General features: G+C 54.4%; 1 protein-coding gene across 5 annotated transcripts; it reads right to left on the bottom strand.

Annotated features, from left to right (window-relative positions):
• Positions 1-1,916: 1,916 nt before the first annotated feature.
• On the bottom strand, positions 1,917-24,391 carry KANK4 (KN motif and ankyrin repeat domains 4). 5 transcript variants are annotated; one of them, XM_063406938.1, is made up of 11 exons: positions 24,236-24,321; positions 16,009-16,179; positions 13,037-13,114; positions 10,097-11,767; positions 9,063-9,174; positions 7,622-7,810; positions 7,038-7,125; positions 6,470-6,689; positions 5,026-5,168; positions 3,992-4,192; positions 1,917-3,415 (listed from the first exon to the last, which is right to left on the bottom strand). In XM_063406938.1, the coding sequence occupies exons 3-11, from the start codon at positions 13,050-13,052 to the stop codon at positions 3,326-3,328; spliced, it is 2,730 nt and encodes a 909-aa protein (XP_063263008.1). In that variant the 5' UTR covers positions 13,053-13,114; positions 16,009-16,179; positions 24,236-24,321; the 3' UTR covers positions 1,917-3,325. The 5 variants fall into 5 exon arrangements, with proteins under 5 accessions (XP_063263008.1, XP_063263010.1, XP_063263007.1 ...); XM_063406940.1 differs by having other exon boundaries at positions 10,097-11,764; positions 24,236-24,320; XM_063406937.1 differs by lacking the exon at positions 16,009-16,179 and having other exon boundaries at positions 24,236-24,391.
• Between the last annotated feature and the right edge of the window lie 428 nt (positions 24,392-24,819).

The following is a 24,819-nucleotide window of genomic DNA, read 5'->3' as shown; positions in this document are numbered from 1 at the left end:
GGATGCTCCATCCTCTCACCCAGCCCGGGAAAGACAAATTCCAAACTCTGAGCTGGCTCTTGCCCTGTGAAGAGGGAGATGCTGCAAAAAGGACACACGTGGGTACAGTGACAGGAGGCTTATAGGAAAGGAAATCGTGGCCCATCTCACTCCTGCTGATAACTGCCTTCCATCCTGCCAAACCAGGGCAAATGGGCCCTCCCACCCCGAGCTGTGGGGACAGAACAGGGGCCAGCTTGGCCCCACAGACCCCAAAGCAGAGGAGCAGTCGCTGTGCCCGACACTGCCCAAATAAATCTGCCTTTGCTGCTGGGAGTTTTGCTCCTTCTAAGGTTAAATTCTGCTGGGAGTTCCTGCACTGATGCTGTCCAAGCTGCTGATGGGGCAGGTTCTGGCTGAGAATCACCTCAAGAGGAGATGATTTTCTTTGGATGGACCCTGGAATGGTTTGGGCTGGAAGGTCCCTCCAGTTCCATCCCCCTGCCATGGCAGGGACACCTTCCACCATCCCAGATTGTTCCAGCCTGGCCTTGGGCACTGCCAGGGATCCAGGGGCAGCCACAGCTTCCCTGGGCACCCTGTGCCAGGGCCTGCCCACCCTCCCAGGGAATTTATCCCTGATCTCTAATCCAGCCCTGCCCTCTGGCAGTGGGAGCCATTCCCTGTGTCCTGTCCCTCCATCCCTTGTCCCCAGCCCCTCTCCAGCTCTCCTGGAGCCCCTTCAGGCCCTGCCAGGGGCTCTGAGCTCTCCCTGGAGCCTTCTCCTCTCCATCCCAGCTCTCTCATCCTGTCAAAGCTCAGCTAAGTGGCTTTGCCACTGAGGTGCTTCAGACGAGACCCTCCGAGTCCCCTCTCCTCTCCTTGCAGCAAAAGAAAGGGACACACTGGAAATGCCCATAAGGAGAGTGGAAAAATCATGCTCAGGCGAGCTCCTCGTCATTCTTTCTCCTCATAGCTGATGGGCTGCTGGATGCTGAGCCTGTAAAGATCATTAGATTAATTCCTTTCCTTGCTGTGACTTAATTGTCTCCATTTGTCCTGCGCAGTGCTGGCACTGGGGGTGTGTTTCTCCTTGCCTATATTTAGTTTGATCTCTGCAGTGATATTGGAATATATAAATTAATGCTGGCTCTGGCTCTTTGTGGCACTGAGATGATTTTTTTTGGTGCAATCTGGTATTTTGACAGCAGGAATTTTGGGCAATGGGAGATGCCAGGGGCAGCATCAACCCCTGGGTGATCCCTCCTGGTCCATGTGAGCAGAGCTCCAGGGGATCATCCAGTGGGAGCTGCTCCTCCCTGGGGAGATGGTTTGAGGAGCAAAGAGGAAATATGAGGCACAGGAATGAAAATGAAAATAATCCTGGGGATGCAGTTAACCAGCCTGGGCTGCAGGGATGGGAACGGGAGGGAAAGGCGGATTGAAGGGAGCAGGGGAAGGCAGCAAACTCCGTGGGGCCTCCCTGCAGAGCTGCAGCACACCCCAAAAATAATTCCTCTGTCCTCAAAGCGAGGAGGAGGAGGCAGGCACTTCCCAAAGCTGATGCTTGGCAGAAAATCTCCCACATTTATTCTGCTGGAACTTTCACCTTCCTCAGGGAAGCAGCAGGAGAATTCCTCTCTGCAAGTGTGGATCCAGAGCTTTCAGGGAAAAAAACTCAGTGAAAACTGTCCAAAAATTGTGTTATGGCTCTTTTTGTTTGCAGCTGGGCCTGGCAGAGATGCCTTTTGTACACAAATTGGGGGAATTCCTGCAAAAAATATCCCACCTTGTCATATCTGTGTAGGGACCCCCCTGGGGATGGGAGGGAGTCACTGATGTGAAGAAAAACCTCGTAAGTGGCTGGTTTGGAGCTGTGCAGGTGTGGGGTCACCCCAGAAAAGCCATGGCCATGGGGACAGGAACACACACAGAAAAAGGTTTAAATGTTTTTATTTATACATAAAGGAGGCATTTTGGGATACAGATTAAAAAAAAGGCAAATAGAAGTTTGAGATAGTGAATGCTCTGCACTGAAAATGTGAAGAAAGGGAGGAAAATTGAGCAGATGGCAGATTTCCATGGAAAACAGAGGTCAGGGCTCTTCTCCCCTCCCTGCAAGGATGGGGGCTCAAGGCAGCTCAGGAGACATTTTGTCAGGATGTGAACTGACTAAATAACAACCAGAGTGATCTGGAATTCACTTCTGTTTCCAAACAAAAGGAGTAATTAGCTAATCAGGGAGATCTGGGTTTGCTCCACCAAAGCCAAGGGAGAGCACCCAGCGGGTCCTGATGCAGCAAAACAAGGGTGCTTGGAGAAGTGGGGCCTGAGCCCTGCCTCCCTCTCTGGCAGAATTAGAGGGATTTAATAAAAAACCCTGATTTGAGGTGATGCTGGACCCTGTGGGTGCTCCATGGTGGGGGAGCAGCTAAACCACGCCTTGGCTTTACAGAACATTGGGAATATTAAAATGGAGCAGAGGCAAAGCAAAGAGGGCCAAAAGGCATCTGGGCAAGGTTAGCAGCCCCTGTGCTGGGAATCTGCTGGGATCTCCCTGCTCGGAATGCCCTGCCCCACCCCACCCTGCTGCTGAGCCTGCGCTTCCTCGTCAGCTCAAACTTAATTAGGGAAAAATAACAGCCATATGGTCACTCCAAATCCAGGCAAAACAATGTCTGCCTGTTTGGGTCTGGCACACTCAAATATTTTCCTAGAGCATTAATTTTTAATTCTTACATCAGAGCCGCATAAGCAAACATAAATGGGATTTTCTGCTTTCCACAATCCACCCAGCTTGTGTTTGTTGTTACATACACGGGGTAATCGCTGCCTGCCACTACTTACAGAAGAGCTGATAATAAATATTAGGACACAAACTTACAAGTTAAATGAGATACAGTTAAGTAGTCGATTAAAAGGACACCCATAACCTCTGGTTACAAAAGACTAAGTATTGCTGTTTGCTGTGCTTTTCTCGTTGGTTTTGGTTGCTCACCTGCCAAATCTACCCCGGGAGGAGCGGATGGGAGAGGCTGGAGTTGTCTGTGGCACAGATTAGGGGTGTGAGTGGGGTGAAGGAGGAGCACTGGACACGGGGAACACAATTCAGATGGTGCAGGGAGGTTCCCCCCCGTGACCTGCCCTGCTCAGGCAGGGGCTGCTCAGGCAGGGCTGCTCAGGCAGGGGCTGCTCAGGCAGGGCTGCTCAGGCAGGGCTGCTCAGGCAGGGGCTGCTCAGGCAGGGGCTGCTCAGGCAGGGGCTGCTCAGGCAGGGGCTGCTCAGGCAGGGCTGCTCAGGCAGGGGCTGCTGGCTCCCAGCTCCATCCTGGCCTCCTCCAGCCCCCTCACACCGAGAGGGACGGGCTGAGCTCGATGTGGGCGCGCAGGAGCGCGGCGATGTCCCCGTGGGCCAGTGACAGTGCTGAGTTCCCGCCCTGCAGGGCACAGGAGGTCCCCAGTGAGCCCCTGCTCCATCCCTGGACCTGCCCTCCCTCTGTCCCTCCCTGCCCTGCAGTGAGTCACTGTCCCAATCCTCCCTTTGGGCCCCAACCACACCAAACACAGCCCAGCCGTGCCCCTGGTGCTCTCCTGCGTGTCTCGGATAAAATTGGAGTTTAATTAGAAAATAGTTTGTAATTCCGAAGGCAGCCCTGCGGCCCAGCAGGAGGAACATCCACCCGCTCCCAAACCCCATCCCCGTGGAGAGGCTCCCTTCTCAGGGAGGAGCTAATTGCTGCTGATTTCTTGGGGCTGAAGCTCTGCTGATTCCACACGCCCAGGATTCCATCTGGGTTTTTTTGGGATTACAGCAATGCTCCTGCCCAGCTGGGATGCAGTCCCCTGTCACAGCCACCCCACCCATGGCACAGCAGCCCCCAAACCACGGAGACCCTCCTGAAAGCCCTGATTAGAAAACTGAAATCACTTAACACCCATCCCTGGGGGATTGCTGATGGAACTGCAGACCCCAGCCGGGCTCTCCCCGGGGCAGGGATGTCCTGCAGCCTCACCTTGTCCGTCAGGGTCACCTGGCAGCCGGGCTGGGCCAGCAGCAGCCTGACGATGTCGGCGTTGCCCTGGCGACAGGCCACCATCAGCGCCGTGCTGCCCTCCTCGTCCTGCAGGTTGACATCGGCCTGGCAGGCCAGCAGCGCTCGCACCATGTCGTCCCTGTCGTGACTCACCCCCAGCATCAGCGCGGTCTGGCCTCCCTGCAGGGTCACAGGGACAGGCTGAGCATCCCCTGTCCCCTCCTGCCACAGCCCTGCTGGCTCAGACCAGCACGGAAACCACCACCACCACCACCACCACTAATAATAATAATAATAATAATAATAGCATGCATAGAAAAATAGAGTAATTTAGATTAGCAAAGCTCTCTAAGATCACCGAGTCCAACCATCAGCCCAGCCCACCACTGACCCACATCCCATAACCCCATATCACAACATTGCATATTGTTATTGCATGGTATGTATATGATAATAATTCCTATCAATATTGCATCCTATTTATGCACGTTGCTGTTAAATCACACTGGGGATCCTCAGCAGGTGCTGTGAGAGACTCCTGTCCACTTGTGAGGTCCTTGCAGCAGCACGGCCAAACTGCCCAGCTGCCCCCAAATGTGGGTTCCCCAAATCCTGCTGGGCAGTTTAATTCACATCTGGACTAACTTTTAGAGCAGTTTGGGAGCAGAGATGGATGAGGGCACCCTCATCCCTAAACCAAAACGTGTGACTGATGAAGCTCACCAGCCAACCTGGGGCTCCCATGCCCTCACTGCTCCCTCCTGGTGCCACTTCTGATTTTTACCTCAGAAAAACTTGTCAGCAAAATTCTCACCCTTCTTCAGTTTCTCCCTGTCCCCCAGCTGTCACAGCCTTCCCGGGGAGCTGCTGGGTGGCCACGCTGCCACTCAGAGCTGAAGTTGCTTTTGGAGCGTTTGGGAAGCAGCAACTCCAACACTCCACACCAGACTCAGCCTGGCACGGCCACGGAAGGCCAGGAACCCAAACCACCCCCCAGCTGCTCCATCACACACCTGGGCAGCTCTCAGGTTGACGTTTCCCTCCCTCAGCAGCCTCATCACCACCTCCATGTCCTGGCGGGTCTCGGGGGCCGCCAGCGGCGTGAGCATCACGGCCGTGTAGCCGGCGCGGTTCTGCAGGTCCAGGCAGCACACGCCTGCAGGGATGGATCCCCCCAGAGGCATCACCCAGAGGGAACAGAAAGGAAAGGGACAGTCACACAACCTGTGGCATCTGATATTCCCAGAGAAAGCAGTCAGAAAATGATACAGGACAGGGATTTGTCTGTGTGAAATATCCAGGCTTGTGAGCGCAGCATTAAACGGCCCCTGGTGCTACAGTTAATTACAACTGTTGAGGTCAACTCAATTAACTTTGAAGACCACAACAAATAGAAATTAAAGGGGGATAATTAATGCCTCAAGCACATGCTGGTTGGAGCTGTGGGCTGTTTGCTTTGGCTCCCGTGGCAAGGGAGCAGCAGAGAGACGCCCATCACCCAACGGGCGTGGAAAACATCCTGGCCCCGTTTCACTCATTTTTCACTTCAAAGAACCAATTCCAGCTCCACCACGAGGAATGAGCCGTGTCTGAGGGTGAGGGCTCGGGTCCAGCCTCGCCCTGAGGAAGCAGCTGCCTCAAACCCTTCCCTCCCTCAATAACAATCGGCTTATAGATGTGTATGATAATCTGCCATTTCCCAAACATTTCATGGATTGTCCAGCCCATGAGAAAAGGCCAAAGTGCCTCTATTCTTTTGGAGCACGAGCACATTTTTGCCCTGTACAAGCTCAGCTGGGATATTTGTTCTTTCATTGCAACACAAGCTGAAAGTTCAATAGTTTAACATGGGAGTTTTTCTGCTGTGCTGGGGGGTTTCTTACGCTCTCAGGGGTCTGATCCTCCTGCCCCAAGCCACGATGTGGCTTCTGCAAGAAGCTGGGGAGCCACCCCATCCCACCTGGACTGGGGCCATGAGGGACATCCCTTTGGACACAGCAACCCTGAGCCTTCCCCCAAGTCAGGCTGCAAAGCCCTCAAGATGTGTGAGGGCACTAATGAGCCCTAATGTCCCTGAGGAGCCTCAGCTGGGACCCCAAACACATCCAGGGGCCCAGAGCTGAGCTGTGGGGGAGAATGTGGCCTTGAGCCAGGTGTCCTGGACAGACCTCAGCCCCACCCTTGTATTTTGGATGGACCATTGATGGATGGCCATCCGTGTTTTTTTCCTGGATGGACCTTGCTTCCATGTCTGACCCTGGATTGGGCTCTTGTGGGCAGGTTGGCCCTCAGCCCCACCTCTGTCCCACCTCCTTTAGCTCCAGGAGGAGCCTGGTCCCCTTCAGTGTTTCCTGGGGCTGTCCCTGTCCCCATTCCCTGTGCAGCCATCACGACCACGACCCCTCAGCAAGAGCCAGTCCCACCCCCAGCCCAGCTGGGCAGCGTGGCCGTTCCTACCCGTGTCCAGCAGGAGCTTTGCCACCGGGAAGTTGGAGTGGGACACGCTGTAGTGGAGGGCGGTGTTGCCGTTCCTGTCGGGCAGGTTCACCACGGCCTCCAGGAGCTGGGGCTGGCTGTCCCCCAGCGCCCCCAGGTACGCTGCCACCACCTCGGGGCTGGAAGACTTGTGGCTGGACACCTGGAACCACTCCTGGGAGATGGCACTGAGGACGTGCTGCTGCAAACACCGAGGTGTCACCGGGATGCCCCAGCCCCTGGCCCCGCACGCTCCGGCACCACCCCGCCAGCATTTAGCCTGTGGGTTTGTGACTGCTGCTACAGCTTGAGGGGGAAAGGAATTTCCTGTGGTAACTTGGATGAGTAACAGACAAAACCTTCATCTTCTTTTTGGTTTTTTTTCCCCCTCCCTTCCCTTCTTTTTGGCTGTTCTAAAACTGGCTCAGATGTCACCTCACCCCCCTCTCCTCACTGCACAGCCTGCAATGTGCCATCGGGATAATCTCGTCCATTAAAGTGAACAGAGAGCATGAACTGTGTCCGAAATGGGATTGGGAAATATCTGTACCAGATGCTTGTTGCTTGTGCTCCTGATTTCTGGGAGGTGTTCACTGAGGAGCTGGCAGGCGGCAAGGAAATCTTCCGAGGGTTTGCATCTAAAGAGAAAAGACTTCTGTAAATCCACAGGAGTTGCAGGAGGTATTGAACCAAGGAGGAGAACACAGGCAGATTGGGTTGGAATATGTTCAGCACATTTAAGTGTTTAAATTATTGGACACAAGTCCCGTTGACTTGACACAGATTTTAGGTACAAAGCTAAGCACTTAAGCAAAGGTTTAAGCCCAAAGTCACAGATTTGTGTGGTCTACTTCATCTGTTACAAAAATCCTTAAGGTGGGGGGAAAATATTCCTGAACCTGCAAAGAACTTTACCAAAAAACTTTCCATGAGAGGGGAGAAATGAGCTAACTCACCAGACATGACTCAGTGTCGAGTGTAGGGCCCGAATCAATCCCCATTAGACTCTACAGTAACTTAGAAAATATTCAGCTCTTTAAAGCCTTTTCCCTGCCTGCAGAGGTCAGCGCTGCTGCTCCACCGAGCCCCGACCCAGCCCCGCTGGGGATGCTCACCACCCGCTGTCCTGCTTACCTGGGAGCCTGGGAGCAGGGGGCTGCTCCTGCTGATGCCTCCCGCTCACCATCCTCATCCTCACGCTCTTGCCCCGAGGAAGGCCCTCTGCTTTCCCTTGCAGCCTGCTCGGGCTCCCCGTCCCCGGCTGTGCCCTCGGCGTCATCGCTGTCGTCGCAGCTCGTGTCCTCGCTGGACGTGCTCTCGTAGCTATTTGAGGACACCACACGTTACCCCCTCCTTCCCCAGCCACGGGGCCTGACCAAGGCTCACTGGCTCCAATGGGCCTTGGGGGAAGCCCAGAGCTGAGAAGCAGCAAGTGAAAAAAAGGTCTGAGCCACGGCCGGAGTCGGGGTTAGTCTTTGCTTGGCTCCTCAAGCAGCAGGAGCGTGGCAGAAGCAGTTAATGAGCAGCAGGCAAGGTTGCTTCAGGGTTTGGAGGGATGTCCATCACACACAGCCCGGGCAGGGCTGCGAGCTGATCCCTGCTGGGAGCAGCTGGCACGGTGGCAGGGTGACAGGGTGACAGCAGCACGGCCCCTGTGGCAAGGAGGGACTGGCAGCATCGGCAGCCTCGAGGAGCACGAGACAAAAGCTGTGTTGGCACGGGCTGAATCCACCATTCCAGCAGCCCTGACAGAGATCTCTCCTCTGCTTGTCTAAAAGCATTAGTGTTAATAAAATCTTCCACAAATCAGAAGGTTTCACTCTGATGGACCCCAGAACTTTCCTCAAAGTAAACAAGACTCCTGCAGTCCCTACAAGTTGTACCCCTGTGGTAGAAGCCAGCGAGTGGGAGGTCAGAGGAGCAGGGTGTGAGCAGAACGCAGCCCCCAGGCTGGCACACACAGCCAGGGACAGTGACACGTGTCCTGCACTCTGCATGCCAGCACACCTTCACCTCAGCAGGAGATGCTGCCCCTGCTGAGCCCACAGGCCAAGGAGTGTTGGATATTGGACACACCTGGAATGGGGAGCACAACCTAAAGTCTCCTGCACCCTCAGGTAATTCCTTATTTACCAAAAAAGTCTTTTCCCAGGCCCTGAACCAACTGCTGTTGGCTTTGCTGGAGTGTGGGGGCAGGTTAGTGGCAGCGTGTCCACCCAGGCAGTGCTGGCCTCCTCCAAAACCCACCCAGGTCAGTGGGAATCTTCCCAGGAATCTTCCCAGGGATTCTTCCCACCTTCCCCAGGTGGGTTTTGGATGGAGCCCCAGGAGAAGGGTGTGCAGAGAGCGTCAGTCCCCAGCGTGTCCCCGCTGCTCTGAACACACCTTTCCTTAAGGGGGTTACTCACAGGTTATCAGTGCTGGATTAAAGAGGGAGAAAAGAGGCTCTATGTCAACTGGCCTCTTAATCAGGAGGTTTGGAGGGGAAAAGAGGGGCAGAAAGAATGAATTCTCCAGCGACACAGAGGACATTCCACGCTAAAAGGCAGTTTTTATCTTCTGAATGGATGCTTACCCACCATTTACCCCAACAAACTGGAGATTCTTTTTGGTCCCATTGCCTCCTGCATGGAAACCATAACCTTTCTTTTTCATGATGGATTTAAGACTTGTGGTTGGAGAGTTTTCTACCAAAATACAAAATAATAAATTAATTAAGCAGATGTGCCATAATTAGCAATAATTATTCCCAACCTCTAGCAACAAGCTACACATCATAATTGTAAGCATCTTACTTCATCTTACGGAGTCTTTGGATGTCTTGCAAAACTACAGATGCAGCTGGCCACAACCTGAACCTGCCCTGCCACCTTTAACACAGGTCTCAAACATCTCCAGGTGACTGGGAATATAAAGGAAGTGACTGGGAATTATGTATTTGTCCTATGAATATAAGTAGATTTTACTTTTGTAATACTGTTTCAGTTTGGGGTTTTTTTACTCCCAGTAGCAATGGATTGGAAAATTCCTATATAAATCTGCTATAATACTACATGGATGAGTTTTTCCATTGGACTTTGAATAGTGTCTATATATTAAGGAATAAGTCACTTATCTATTTGCAAGCCCCTCCCTCCCTCCCCCAGTGAACAGGCATGGATTCCCATCTTCATATAAGCTAAACTTATTTTAGATGAAGGTCTGTGAGTGGGGACAGGTCTTTTCCCAGTTAGTTTGACTGGTTTGGGTTCTGGAGTATTCCCCACTGATTTACCCCAGATGAGCACCAGCCTCATATTTGTGCAAACTGAGATGTCCAATCTGGATAAAAAGAATGTTTATTTGATGGAACAGCCACCACTGTGGCAGCTTTTGGAAGCTGATCCTGCATATAAACGAGCCACTGCTTTATGGGCTCCTACATCATTTTGTTTGCTCATTTTCATGTCAGACCCATAACTTGTGATGTGCCTTTCTCATCATGCTTGTCAAGACTATTCCTGATCTGACTGACAACGACTGTTCCACCACGTCCCCCCTGCTCCACGCTGGAATAAATGGGAAAAGATTTGGCCCGCACACATCGGAGCCTACGCCAATATTATTTACCCAACTGTTGATAGTGTGTGTTGGAATTCTCCTTATCCACGGGCCCTTGCGAGGAGTAGGCAGAGAGCAGGGAGTTCAGGGAATTAACTAACTGGTTCTGGATGGAGCTGAGCTTGGAGGCCGGCTGCTTGATAGCGCTGGCCAGCTCGGGGTACCCGTGCTCCAAACACAGCCACTGCTCCTGCAGCAGCTCCTGGATCTTTTTCACGTATTGCCCGATGGGGTCAACAGCCGGCAGGTCCTCGTGGCCAGGGGCTCCTTCCTCTTGCAGAGGTTTATCTTCTCCCAAGCCTGCCTGGCGTTCAGCCGGCTCTGTGCCGAGGGAGCTGTGGAGGTTGTGGTTGCTGTCTCCGGGGTGTTCGTGGATCTGCAGCCCAGGCTCGCTGCTGCCTTCCCCACACCGTCCCTCTGCCCGGCCCCGCTCGCTGCCCGTGCCCAGCTCCAGGGCCGGGGCACCGCGGCCGTGCCCACAGCCCACAGACCTGCTGGGGAGCGGGATGCTCACGTTGATGCCTTTGTCCTGCCTGTCCCCTGTCACCTGCCAGGGCTCCGTGTTCACCGCAGCATCCAGGCACTGCCAGCCCCCGCCCCGCCGCAGCTCGGCCTCTCTGCACCTCTCCCGGCACAGCTGCTCCTCCAGCTGGGCTTTGGAGCTGGCCAGCAGCTTAATGCTCTTCTCCTTCTCCTGGATCTCATGACCCTGCTGCTCCAGCGCTGCCCTGACCTGCCCGAGCTCCTCTTCCTTCTTGGCCAGCTGCTCCTGCAGGTCAGCGATGTGCTGCTTCAGCGCCGTGACCGCGCCAGGCTGGGGAGCTCCTCTCTCCTTGTCCCCTGCAGCCTGGACGTTCCTCTCCTCACCTTCCTTCGGCAAGTTCCCATCCACCTCACTCACGCTCAGCCCCCTTTCCGCAGGGTTCCCGTTCTCCTCTGCCGGCCGGAGAACAGCGGCTGCTGCTGCTGCTGCTTCACCCCCGGCCACGATGCCATCGGCGGCCTCGCCCTCCTCACCGCCGCTCTCCATCACCACCTGCAGCTGCTGGCTCTGCCAGGGGGGCTGCACGGGCCCCGGCAGAGCCCCCCCGGGATGCCCCGAGGAGCCGTCCCGCTCCGAGCTCACCTCCCTCGGCGGGGCTGAGGCGCTGCTGTCCCAGCCGGGGCGGGAGGCGCTCTCAGAGCCGCGCTGCTCCTGCGGAGGGGAGCGCGGGGCCGAGGGTCCCGGCGGGGCGCTCAGGCCGGGGGGCAGCGCCTCGGGCATGCTGGAGGCTCGCAGCAGCTGCGGCCGGCCCAGCTCCGCCTGCCGCCGCGTCTCGGCCAGCAGCGCTCTCCGCCGGTAGCTCGGCTCCTCCGGCGGGGCCCGGGGATGCTCCTCGCCCAGGGATGCCTTCCGCTGCGGGAAGGAGCACGTCGAGGTCCAGCTCTTGCTGGGAGAGGCGGCGGAGCAGCCGCGGGAGGCGTTCTCGGGCAGGCTGAAGTTTCTGGGCAGGGTGCTGAATTTGGGCTGCTTGGCCCGGCGGTGGATGTGGACCCTGCGGATGGTGTTGCCTTTCTCGATGTCATCCACGTACTTCAGGAAATCCAGGTCCAGGTGGAAGCCGTAGGGTGTCTCCAGGGAGTAGGGGAGGCTGCGGGGCTGCTCCCTGTCCCCGTTGGGTTTGGGGGGCTGGCCATCTGCTGAAACAACCCCCAAAGAAGAAGAAATTATTGAATTTTGGGGGGAAAAAACAACCTTTAGAGCAGGGAGGAGATGTGTTTTCTCTTTTCATCTCAGTTTTGGGCTGCAGCTCATTATTGTGGAGATTTGTGATGAAGCTGTGCAGAGACACAGTGACACGCACCAAGCTCTGATCTGGTTTTCCAGAGAAGCATCAGGTAATTGTTGCACTGAGGAAGCCAAAAATTTCCTGAAATCATGGCTCTAATTGGCAATTAAGCAAACAGCAGGTTTTGCAGGCAGAGCTACGTGTCTGTGTAGGTGCATAGAGCTGCTGGTGGATAATAAATCCAGCTCAATAATAGAATGTGGGACCAATCTACGGCAATGACATTTTTTCAAGGCTTTCGGTTTGGTTTGAACTTCTCAGTGGCACAAGCAGTGCACACCAAGCAGGAAAATCATTGCCTGGCTTCACCTGCAAGCACCAGGTCACAAATTATTCCTTGAGGATGATGGATCCAGGCAGGGGCTGGCCCCAGACAGAGCTCTGAGCCGCAGCATCCCAAGGTCACCGCCTCAGCTCCCGGCACGGCTCCTCACCGAGGCAAATCACCTCTAAAGGGTGTTTGCCCACCCAGCCAGCACAGGCAAGCAGCAGCTCCCCACCAGAGCCCCCCTTTAACCCTTAACACAGCCACCTCCAGCCTGCAAACATTCACAGCCCCCAAATCCCCACCTCGAGGGTTAACACTTAAAGTTCTGCACCACTATTGTTTCCTTTGTGCAGCAAGTCACAGGGGTTTGGGCTGCTCTGCACCTCTGAGCAAACAAGCTGGGCTCAGTGAGGAGGAGAAGGAAGCACCAGGCCTGTGGATGACCCCTTTGTCTCCATCCTGGTGCAGCACCTGGACACAACCGGGACAATTTGGAATAGATTTTGGTGCTGCTCATCACAGAGCATCACTGAGATGCAGGTGCTGTCCAGGGGGGAGTGGAGGAAGGACAGAGGGTCCTGGGGTCATCCAAGGGCACAGGAGCACAGCTGGAGGGTGGGAGCAGGGATCTGTCACAGAGCATGGGAGGGCAAATATGTGCTGATCTAGAGCTGGGACCTGCTTTGCTGTGGTTTCTAAGAAATCTGCATAATAATGAACAATGCATTTTTCACCTCTTGGCCCCACATCTACAGAGAACAGGTTATTTACAGCATTTCTGGTAAGGAAGTTACTCCAAGGGTTTTTTCCCAGGAATAAATGAACAAATAAACATCCTATAAGGCTCCATACCTTCTGTCTTCTCCATGGTGGAGTCTAACTGGGCTGTCACTTAAGCATCTTCTGACAAGGGCGTTAAGTTGCTTCACCCTTGAAAAAAAAGAAATGGATATTCTGATTTAATAAAATAACACGCTCAGATGTGAGCTTCATCTCTCCTTCAAGCCTTACAAGTCTTCAAAGGCCACCCCCCTCCCACTTCCCATCTCCTGCAGCCCAGTGGTGTCCAAGGGCTTTGAAGCTGCTAAAATCAATAGCTGCTTTTCCAGAGGCAACAACTTGTGCTTGACAGACACATCCCAGGGAGCTGATCCTTGTAAAACATCCCTGCACTACAGAGGGTTTGACTGCCAGTGAGGACAGACAGACATTTGGGATGAATTGAGATCAATGGCACAGGGACTCTGCACTGACTCCTGTGAGCTGGAGATACCCAACACGATAAAAGATCCCCGACAACGGGGATATAAACCACACACAGACATGACCGGTTTGCCTTTTCTTTCTTTTCAATCCATAACAAGCAAAGATTCAAAATTTATGTTGAATCTTGTTCAAATGGCAGCCATTACTTCAGAGCACATCCCTACTGTTAAAAAGAACCTTCACCAAACTGCACTGAACCACAGACAAATTGTCTGTCCAGCTCAAGGAACAACTTCAGGTGGAGATCTACCACAGCCAGCACTGAGATCTTCACACCATTTCTGGGCTGTGCTACCCCCAGCTCCTTCCCATCATGTGGACACGGACGAGACCCTCCTGGAGAATGAGAAATTAAGACTGGGAACAACCAAGAAAGGCCCTGGGTGAAGCTGTTCTCCTCCAGATCCTTTAGAAAGGCACAGGGAGGAGGCAGGGAGGGGTGAAGGAGGCTGGGGCAGTTGGACATCACAGTAGGAGGCTCCCTGGCTGGTGTGAGAGGGACAACAACGCTCCAAGTGAGAAGGTCTGGTTTTAATTTCTGCTGCAGAGGATGAAGTGGGAGTTTCCTGAACAGTAGGTTGTTTGTTTATGATCCTCCTTACAGTATCTAGTTTGGTTCCTGGCCAGGGATGGTCCCACAGCCTCTTGGAAGCCCATCCCTGCTCCTCCAGTGCATCCCTGAGCTGTGCAGAGCTCTGAGGGCAGGACTGAGCAGCACAGAGCCTGTGCTGAGCCAGCCCCAGCTCACACCCACCTCCTGCACCCAGCAAACAGAGCCTGAACTCATCTCCTGCGTGCACAGCTTTGCCTCAGAGAGGCCTTCAGCACTTGGCCACAGTTCCAGAGCACGAAGGGGCTCCACCTTTACCAAAGAGCAGCTGAAAAATGAAGTCAAACGCTGCTCTACTGTTACCACAGGACATTGCCACATCCCTGGAAGTGTCCAGGGCCAGCTTGGACAGGGCTCTGAGCAACCTGGTCTAGAGGAAGGTGTCGCTGCCCATGGAATGAGATGGTCTTCGAGGTCCCTTCCAACCCAAGCCATTCTATGATTCTATAACAAACACTTTGAAAGATCAAAACCTTTTAAAGAAACAATTAATTGTCAGTCACATAGGCAGGTTTATGGTGAAGGCACAGCCTTGATGGAAAGTCAGGAAGGTCCCAGCCCAAGGAGAACATCAAAGCTCTCCAGAGCTGCAGCAGGGTCACGCTGAGCCCACCCAGCCCCTTGTGAGCTCCTGGAAAGCTCCTGATGTGCTCTCCAGTTAACCACACTCCTTCTACAACGGGCAACCCCTTCTGTCTCCTCCTGCCAACAAACAGCACGTGCCAAAACAAACACCAACCTCTTTCTCAAATGTTGTTTCTTTCCCTTAATATTCCAACTGCAGCGAATTCCAGCCTGACCAGCTACACTCCACTCTTCTAGGTCATTTATTCCGAAGGGTGGGGGGAAAGCCAGTGAATAGGATGGTTTTTAATATCTGGATAATTACATCTATTTGGATCATTTATGAGCTGGCCACGTCCCAGCTCTGCAGCCCAAATTGATACTACGACTGCTCTCCTTTGACCAATCTACTCCAAAATCGCCTCGTAAAAGGATGCAGAATGTACCCAAGCAGCTTGCTGATGTTCTCCTGTCCCCTCTGGGGCAGCTCAGGCATGGAGAGCATGGCTTAGAGCCAAAAATGTGCCTCTTTGGACCCCACAGCTGCTCTCCCATGCCTGTCCCCAAGAAAAATGAGATGAAAATATGAAGTCATCTGCCAGAAGTAGCAGACCCCTACACCCGAGCTCCAGTCCATAATTTGAGGCGGGGTAACAGTTTTAGGTGCATCTCCATCCTGCTAAAACCTGTTAACCTGACCCTCTGTCAGGTTCTGTATTTGCTGAGTTTTCTCTATTAAATAAAATTGAAGAACATTTCTTTTTCGCTACATGCATCGCTGATTTTTACCTTTGCTACAGAGAGAGGCTGTGGGGAGGATTAATCCAGATTGGAATTAGGCTGCTTTTCTCAAGGCAGGAATAAATATATACAGAAATGGAAATGGAGAAGCCAAATATGTGAGAAGGCAAGAGCAGAGAGCGAAGTGGTTTTATTCCCTGGGGCAGCCCGTTTGCAGGGACAATGTACTGTCTTTTTAACCAGCCTGGACTCAAACACTGCCTCTTTACACTCACATTTAACCCCTCTTTCACCACATCCCACTTGCCAGGCAATGTGAGCAGCTCCCCCATCACCCCAGCCAGCAGAAAGGACAGCACCACAACACCCCCAAACATTTAAATTACAAATTAACTCAGCCACAGACCACAAATATCCACAAAATCCATTCTCCCAGAGTGTCTTGCTAGTAATTCTAACTTTAAAACAGTTAACCCTGAGCCTATAAAGAACAAGATTAATCACCAGCACGTTAGCACAGTCTTGCTAGCTGTAACACAACACGATCTGAGCTCTGCCTGCCCGTTCTCCTGCACTGCAGCAGCGGCTCCAGCACTTGGTGGTGAAAGGAAAAACTGCTTAGCAAAGCATTTTGTCGTGTTACCTGCTCACACTGGCACCTACAAACCCCCCGGGCAGCAGCAGCTCTCGCCTCCCTCCACAGCATCCTCTGCCATGGCCCGCGCCGGCAGCGAAGGGTTCGGAGCAGCACCCACGGCGTGGCTGGAGCCCAGCCCGTTCCAGCAGTTACAAACTTGGTCAGCTGAGCTGTGACCTTGCTCAGAAAGCAAACACAAGTTTCAACCAAGAAGCACAAAAGAGGGATTGATTTTCCAGCAGAGCAGCCCACAGCTCTCGGATGACCTTTGCGAGGACAGTTCAATGCCGGCGCACAAAACGAGTTACTTTTCCACGGAATAGTTCTCTTTCCCAGGAAACACGGAGCACCGAGCACTGCCTGTCCAGGGGGGTGCTCCCTTATCAGGGCTGATAATTGCGGAGGGAGTCAATAATTAACGGCGGGGCTGCCGCTGTACCTGATGCTGCAGCTGCAGCGCTCCGCATGCTGCACCTCCGGGCGGGAGCATTAGCGATTCCACCAGCGCCTCTCCCGACGGAACGCAGCCGCCTGCCGCCACAGCCCGGGGGAAGCTGCAGAAGGGCTCGGTGTCCCCAAATCCTCCCTGCGGAGCCGCGTTCCCACGCGTGGAGCAGCCACAGCCCCCCGCCCGTGTCCCCCCAGCTCTGGCCCCTCTCGCTGTGTTCGTCCGTCCGCAGCCCCAGGAGATGCAGGACGCGATGAGCGTGTCCCGGTGTCCCCGGTGTCCCCGGGGGGACAGTGACACTTTCCCTATCCAACTCTCCAGCCCTTGGCTCTGGGGTTATCCATCCACACTTCCAGCTGGCAGAGGGGGAGGCAGGGGTCAGCTGGCCGGGCAGACACGGGGAGAGGCTGCCCGGAGAACTGGGGCTGCCCCTGGATCCCTGGAAGTGGCCAAGGTCAGGCTGGACAGGGCTTGGAGCAACCTGGGATAGTGAAAGGTGTCCCTGCCCATGGCAGAGGTGGGACAAGATTTAAGGGCTTTAGGGTCCCTCCCAACCCAAACCGGTTTGTGATTCTGTGATTTTGGGCAGGGCACTCAGCGTGTGGCTCAGTGATGGGCACAGTGCCCGTCCCAAGCCTGTCCTGAGCTCCTGCATTGGCATTCCCCTCGGGCATCCTGGACTGCTGCCCCTCCAGGCTGGCAACAGGGACAAATCCCTCAGTCTCTGCACTGAACTTGCAACAACCTCATGCTTGCAGAGGCCGAGGGGTTCAGGGCTGCAAAACTCTTCCAGGGCTGGGAAAGAAAATCCTGGGAAGTGGAGGCATCCCCTGGGGCCTGGGGGCTCTGCTGGGGGCTCTCACCAGGGACTCCCATCACAGAGCAGTGCCAGCACCTTTCCCATGGCCGAACGAGCAGCACAACCCAAATCTCATGCTAGGGAGGAAAACCACATCTTGTCACTGTGTGAGAGCAGAGCTGCTGGCACTGCTCCAGCTCTCTGCAACCCCCAGACGGGACTTTAACACATTAACTTTGAAGAAAAGCAGACGAGTTTTGCCTCTGCAGGAAGCAGAGGATCTGGACGCGCAGAGAACCAGCAGCGTTTGTCCTTTTGCCAGCTCTCCCCGAGGCACGGATGGGTTAAAGCTTCCTACCCGAGGAATGAAAAATAATTCCAGCAGCTGGTGAAACGCTGCCTTTCCCAAACACTGCCTTTCCCAAACGCTGCTTTCCCAAACGCCGCCTTTCCCACGCGGCTCCGTCCCACACCGCGCGGGGCCACGGCTCGGTGTCGATGGCTTTCTGCTTTCACAAGCAATTACTGAGCCCGAGGTTCAAAACCAACCCCAGAGCACGCTGGCTCGTTTTCTGCTGAATTCTTCTGCTTTAGTTACGCTTGTGTGTCTTCTCTGAGCACGTTCTGCCGCTTGTGTTCTCCAGACAAAGCAGCACGACGGAAAAAATACACGTATTTCTATACGGTGCTGATTTTAAAGTCATTCTGAAAGGATTGTTTGGTTTCCCCACTGGACAGACCTAGCAGGAAGCTTTAATCTGGAGCATTTCCTCACTGCAATTACCCACATACGACCTACAGTTGTTCCCACATTTAATCCCTCTGGAACTGAGGAAGTCTGTGACCCCTTAAATAAGCTCTTAATCAGGAGCTATGAAGGGAAGGAGTCAAAACACGCAAATTAATTAATTATGGGCTGGTGCTCGATGGATTTACATCCAGCCTCTGATAGCTTTGCCTAAGGGGGCTGCTGCAGGGTGGGAAGTGGGGAAGGGGTTCACCAAGATTGTCCTCCAAGCATGAGAACTGAGGCCATGGCCTGAAGCTGCTGCTGCCCCACATCAGGCAGAGCAGCTGGCTGGGGGTTTGCTCTGCTCCCATGGATGAGGGGAACCAGACGGCTCTGAAGTGGCTCAAGAGCCCTCCCATCCACCCCTCCTGCCTCCCTGGTGGCTGGCAGGGCTGCTGCCTTCCCCTCCCCGCAGAGAATCCCCGTGGGATGGCAGGGTTGGGCTTCACCCCCTCTGCTCTCCACCACGGGTCCATCACAGAGAGATTCAGGTTGGAAGGGACAACTGAGATCATCCAGTGCCACCTCCCTGTCCCAGCAGGGCCATCCCAGAGCGCCCCGCTCAGGAGTGAGTCCAGAGGGGTCTGGAATATTCCCAGTGAGGGAGACCCCACAGCCTCTCTGGACAATCTGCTCAGGGCTGGATCACTGTCCAAGGAAGAAGTTCTGCCTCATGTTCAGGTGGAAATTCCCGGGCACCAGTTTCTGCCCATTCCCAAATTCCCAGGCACCAGTTTCTGCCCATTCCCAAATTCCTGGGCACCAGTTTCTGCCCATTCCCAAATTCCCAGGCACCAGTTTCTGCCCATTCCCCTTGTCCCATCACTGGGCACCACTGAGCAGAGGCTGGCCCATCCTTTGACACCTCCTCTGGATAATTCTATCCATGGATGAGGACCCTTCTCAGTCATCTCTCCTTGAGACTGACCAAGCCCAACTCTCTCAGCCTTTCCTGGGCACGGGGATGCTCCAGGCCCTGCCTCATCTCCACAACCTCCACTCCAGGAGCTCCCTCTTGTCCTGAGGAGCCCAGAGCTGGACACAGCACTCCAGACGTGCCTCACAGGGCTGAGCAGAGTGGCAGGGTCACCTCAGGGTGACCCACAGACAGCGGTGGCCCTCGGCACCCGAAGGGTTACACCCAAACCTGCTCCATCCAGGCGGTCTGGATTGCACAACAACCGGCTGAGCTATCATAGCTGCACATGGACATACCAGGAATAAAAATGGCCTCTCGGGGAATATTTGTTGTACAGATTTTTCTATTCTGTTTTCACTGCGAAGGAAGAAAAATAACCCACTTCCAGTCTGCTGGGGACATGCACACGGGTGGGATCTCTGCTGTGATCCGCTGCCCGCTGGCACAGCCGCAGGGAGGACTTTCCCTCCAGCAGAAAAAAAAAAGAGTTTTGAAAACTTTGTGGGATTAAATAAATACCTAGCTAAATAAAAGCAGTTTAAAGTCCTGGTTTGCATTGCAAGGAGTTGTCACGAGGTTTTCCAAAGTGAGAGCAAGCAGGGTTCCTGCTGGATGAGATTGGAAGCCCGGGAGCCCATCAGCCACCTTCCCACGTGTGTCTGGCATCACAAAATCATCACTGCCAGTGGTCCTGTGCCCCCCAGCATCCCCTGGATTGGCAGCTTGAGGGGGCAGAAGGCAGCTGAGCAGACCCAAAATTAAAGTGGGGAGACCAGACAACGCCTGAGCCACTGCTACAAACCCAACAGCACCCAGGAGGAAAAGCTTCCAGGCTGGATCCATCCCAGCCTGCAGCCACACGTGCTGGGCAGGCTTCCCTCTGTGCTGGTGTCACCCATGGCACGTGCTGAGGCAGAGCAGGACTGGATTTAGGATGCAAAACCTGTTACTTATGGGAAGAGCCTTCATCCTGGGGCCAGTGGATGGTTTCAGCACACGGCTGATGACAACGGGCGCCCCGAGCACCGGGATCTTATCAAAACCCCTCAGCTGCTGCCTGCCCTGGGCATCCCCAGAGCAGAGCTGGAAGCAATTTGGGAGCACTGGAGAGGGACAAGCTCTCTCTGCAACCCATCAGCTCGTGGCTGATGATGGAGAGGTCCAGGCTGGCCTCCCACCCTCCCTGCAAAAAGAAAAAGCAGCGGCAGAGGAGGCGGATGGGGTTGGAGCTGGGGGCTGTGCATGGAAAACATCCTGGAGGCGTGTGGGGCCTCCCCGGGGTCTGGACGAGAGGGTTCACAGGGGAGTGAACAATGAACCCGGCACCACTTAATAAAGAAGAGAATCTCTCTCTCTCAAGCAACCCTTGGTGCTTAACCAGCCCTTCCAGGCCCCTTCCCCACCATCTGTAATAAAGCTGTGTGGACACTGGTTTTATTAAAGCTGCTCGTTGCTGTCTAATAAATGTTGTGAGCTTCCTGCCAGCATTTCCATTAGAGACGGGTCAGACCTGGAGGTATCAGATATCCAAACTCTCTCCTGCTTTTATGGTTTACCAGGAGGGGAAAACGATCACACTCACCCCCTCCTCTGATAACCTCTTTCCCGGCTGACCTTCAGCTCACTCCAGCCACAGACCCACAAAAGCTTTGGGTGATTCTCGTGATTTTATCCCGTGCCTTGAAAACTGTGGTGTTTTCCCTAAAGTCTTCTTTCCCAGAGCCAGGTGAGCACAAAAAGCACCCAAAGCCCTGAAACAAAAGTGCTCCACAGTCAGAAGGAAGACAAAAATCAGAGGTGCCTCGTTTCTAATGTTCACTCTCTTTGCCTCAATCCCACAAGTTTGGAGGGAAAAGAATAAAGTCCTGCTAGAGCTTCTGGTCTCTTCCAAGCTGCTGGTTTCTACCTCTTGACCTTGGGACAAGTCAAGCTCTGCTGCCATGATACTGAATAACTCCCACGTGGCCAAAGTGGGAAATTTTAGGTGCTTTTAGGAAAACCCTACTGTCTGCATTTCTCTCCTCCTCCCTGGGCAACCACCTCAATCCCCCTGGAGACACGGAGCCATTTCACATTGATTTCTGACCCGAGCCAACAAGACTTGGATTGATCACACTCCTGACAAGTTTAAAAACCTCTTCACACAGGAAGATTTCTTCTCCAGGCCACCTGAAACCACCCTCCTCATTGATTGGGACTGCAGAGAGGGTGGATGAGCCACCTTCCTCCTCTGCCTGTGATTTCTGTGTGGATAACGGGAGCTGAGAGCCCTGGGGCAGCATTTCCCACCTCTCACCCATTTAGGAAATGGGGATTTTCCCCCAGGTTTTTGACCAAGCCTCAGCCACACATTGCTGGTGTAGTTTCAGCTTTCTCACTTACACCACATTCAACCCTGATGGGCAGAGGAACCAGCTGCAAAGATGAATTTCAGATATTCTCACTTTGAAGATGGAGATCTCTATGTCTGGGTAGGTTTTTCACCATATTTCACATTTCTGACTCCATCAAATTGTCCATTTGGGCAGCATATTATCTTAATAATGACACCACCTTCTTTTTCACGTGCTGTTTAAACCCTGGGATGGGCAGGACCTGAGGCTTCCCGAAACATGAATTCCACCGAGGTTTAAAATAACCAGGGTTGGAGCAGGAGCTCCCTGCAGCCGGTTCCTCCCCACTGCCCTCCCCTGGCATTGTCACTGTGAGGATTTCTGCCCCAAGCCATGGGCTCCTTCACACCCCTGGAGTTGGGGTCAGGGTTTTATTGACCAAAATCTGCATCCCGCTGCTCTGGAGCCAGGCAGAGTCACATAACCCCTGTCAAGTGGGGCACCCAATGGAAAATACAATAATTTTCCATATTGACTTTTTTCCCTCATCAATGGGACCACACTCATCCCTATGGCTGCTCCCAAAGCTTCCTTAAAAAGACCCAAAATTTGATGAGTTGGGCTGCAACGCACAGGGATGAAAATGCGACTTTTAAAATATTTGGCAGCTGTAAAACCACCAAGGGAGGGACCTGAATCGGCACCGAGCTCGTGAATGAGCCTGTGTTCATCCAGCAGCCGTGTCCCAGGATCTCACCACCTCTCCTGAGTCAAGGAATGCTCTGAGACCAAGCCTCTCCCTCCTGAAAGGTGCCCATGCCAGAGGTGGTTTGATGGGAAGCAATGTCATATTCCTGCTTGGTGGCAAAGAAATGTGTGGGAATGGGACAGCCCCAGCACTGCACGAGGGGACGATACCTGGGAGATAAAACCTTCCTCACAACAGGACTTTGTGGAGAGGAGCAGAATGTGACCATGATTTTCCTAGGCACAGGAAACTGCACTGGGAGTCTGACAGAGCCCACAGCAGCGACAAACTCCTGACATGTCATCTTCAGCAGCCACAGGCTCCCTGACATCTCATCTTCCAGCTCCAGGACTGTTAATGAATCCATTCACTGATCCCCAGCCAGGTCCCTGCTCATTGGGTTGTTATTTCAGCAGATCTATTTATTTTTTAAATATTACAATCAAAGTAACAAATTATCAATGATTAACGTGAGGTTACAGGTTCCCCCTCCTCCTTTCCCATCTCAGGTGTCATTTAAGAGATCAGCTTTTCCCATTTAGCCCATTGGAAATCAAATACAAACTACCTGGAAGGCTGCAAAACACGTCCAAAGGCAAATGCTGATTTTTTCACATTGCTGTGGCTGCTACCCTTGCCCTGCATGAGCAATGTTTTTGGGTCTTCACCAATTTCATTTGGGCAACACAGCTAAAATATTTAATATCTGGGGTGGCTCTGGACAAGGGAAACCCCTCCTGGTGGTGTCACATCCCAGAGCTGTCAGGAAAATGAGATATCCCTGAGCAGTCCAGACCCAATTCCACCCCTGGATGGTGAACATCACCCCCAGAGCATCCAGACCACGACTTCCTCCATCCCGAACTCCCGTGAACTTCCAGCTGAGGTTATCCAACCCACGTTCTGCCTTCACCGCCCTCCTCACGGACCACCCAGCCTCTTCTCAGCGATGTGCAGCCCCTGCAGCTCTGATTTCTCCGGAGCACAGCCCCAGCTCCCAGGGCTGTGTGCAATCCCCGCTGGAGCTGAGGAGCGCTGCCCGGGGCACGCCTGGGCCCGGCTGCGCTGCGCTGCTCACAAATGCCCTGGCAGGGAGGGCGGCCGGGGAGAGGCGCTGCTGCCTGTCCCTCCCTGTCCCTCCCTGTCCCTCCCTGTCCCGGATCCCTCCCTGCCCGTTCGGGACACGGGGAACCCGAGCACAGAGCCAGACACGAGTGACGGAGCCAGGAGCTGCTCCTCCGGCTGGAACGCCGCAAGGAAACGGGGAGAGGCTGCGGGCAGGGAGGGGAGACCACGCTCAGCCTGGAGGCTGCGCTGGGGCTCGGCCGAGCCACTTCTTCATGGCTACGCGGGGCTTTATGGTTCGGCTTTGAGTCAAACACAACTCTGGGGATTCTACTGCAATGCCCGGCGCCTTCCCAGCCCTCACGCCGTGACCTCTGGGGGTCCCCCGCAGCTCTCCTGCCCTCTCCCTGCTGCCCAGGCTCGCCCAGTGCCTCCAGCCCGGAGCCAGGGGCGCTCTGGAAACGCTTCTGTCCGAGCGAGCCATGGCTGATGCTGCCCCCGGGCAGCCACACCAGGGGCCAAGAGCCCGGAGCACCCCCGGAGCATCATTAGAGCATCTTTGGAGCACCCCTGGAGCACCCCAGGAGCATCCTTGGAGCATCCCCAGAGCACCCTTGGAGCGCACCCAGGAGCACACCCAGGAGCAGCCTCCAAAGCGCTCCCATACATTCCCTGAGCCCCCTGCAGCATCCCTGAACACTTCCAAAACATCTCTCAGAACTTCCTCCAGCGCACCGCAGGAGCTCCCTCTGAGGCACCCCCAGGGCTCCCCCGAGCGTGCTCCAGCGCTCTTCCCAAAGCCCCGAGCACCCCCAGACACACACACACACCCCAAAACCCGCCTCCAAACTCCCCAGTGCCCCGAGCACCCCCAGACACACACACACCCCAAAACCCGCCTCCAAACTCCCCCAGAGCCCCGAGCACCCCCCCCCACACACACACCCCAAAACCCGCCTCTAAACTCCCCCAGTGCCCCGAGCACCCCCAGACACACACACACACCCCAAAACCCGCCTCTAAACTCCCCCAGTGCCCCGAGCACCCCCAGACACACACACACACCCTAACCCGCCTCCAAACTCCCCCAGAGCCCCGAGCATCCCCGCTCCCCGCCCGGCCCGGCCGTACCTGCCCGGGCAGAGCGCCGCGGTCCCGCTGCCTCCTCCGGAGGGACCCGAGGCGGGCCCGGGGGCGGGGCGGGCCCCGGTGCCCTCCCCCGGGCTGCGGGCGGGACGGTGGGGCCAGGAGGAGCGGCTGCTGTGGGAGGACAGAGCTTTTGGGATTCTTTTTTTTTTTTTTTTTTTTTTTTTTTTTTTTTTTTTTTTTTTTTTACTTCCCCTCATGCCCGCGGTATTGAGTTTAACGCTTTATTTATACTTTTCTAGCTCATCCTGTTTGCACAGATGCGGCTCGAGGAGCGGTGGGAAGGGAAATCTGCGGGGATGGATGCAGAACTTGAACTGCTCTTGCACCAGCTGTTCTCTGGCTCGGCCCTTCAGCCCCGCCCGGTTCACATCGGGCCCTTGTTCCCGAACGCAGTCACATGGAAATTATAAAAAAAAGGCAGTTTGTGTTTTAGGCTTTGAGCTTCCCCATGTGCCCAATCCCATGTGCTCATCCAGCTGCACCCAGTGGGGACAGGCAGAAATCAGTTCAGTGATGCCAAATAATACCCCGAACATTAGGTAAAGATTTTGATTTTCCTTTCTTTG

This window comes from Prinia subflava, chromosome 10 (genome assembly GCF_021018805.1).
Source record: "Prinia subflava isolate CZ2003 ecotype Zambia chromosome 10, Cam_Psub_1.2, whole genome shotgun sequence".
Classification (NCBI taxonomy): domain Eukaryota; kingdom Metazoa; phylum Chordata; class Aves; order Passeriformes; family Cisticolidae; genus Prinia; species Prinia subflava.
Note: the sequence above shows the minus strand (reverse complement) of the source record. Positions and strands in the feature narration are given on the sequence as shown.

Coding starts and splice junctions, on each gene's coding strand:
- KANK4 (XM_063406937.1), bottom strand. Junction 9,175..10,096: donor CACACACTATCAACAGTTGG/GTAAATAATATT, acceptor GTATTTTGGTAG/AAAACTCTCCAACCACAAGT. Junction 3,416..3,991: donor AGGTGACCCTGACGGACAAG/GTGAGGCTGCAG, acceptor TGTGCCCTGCAG/GGCGGGAACTCAGCACTGTC.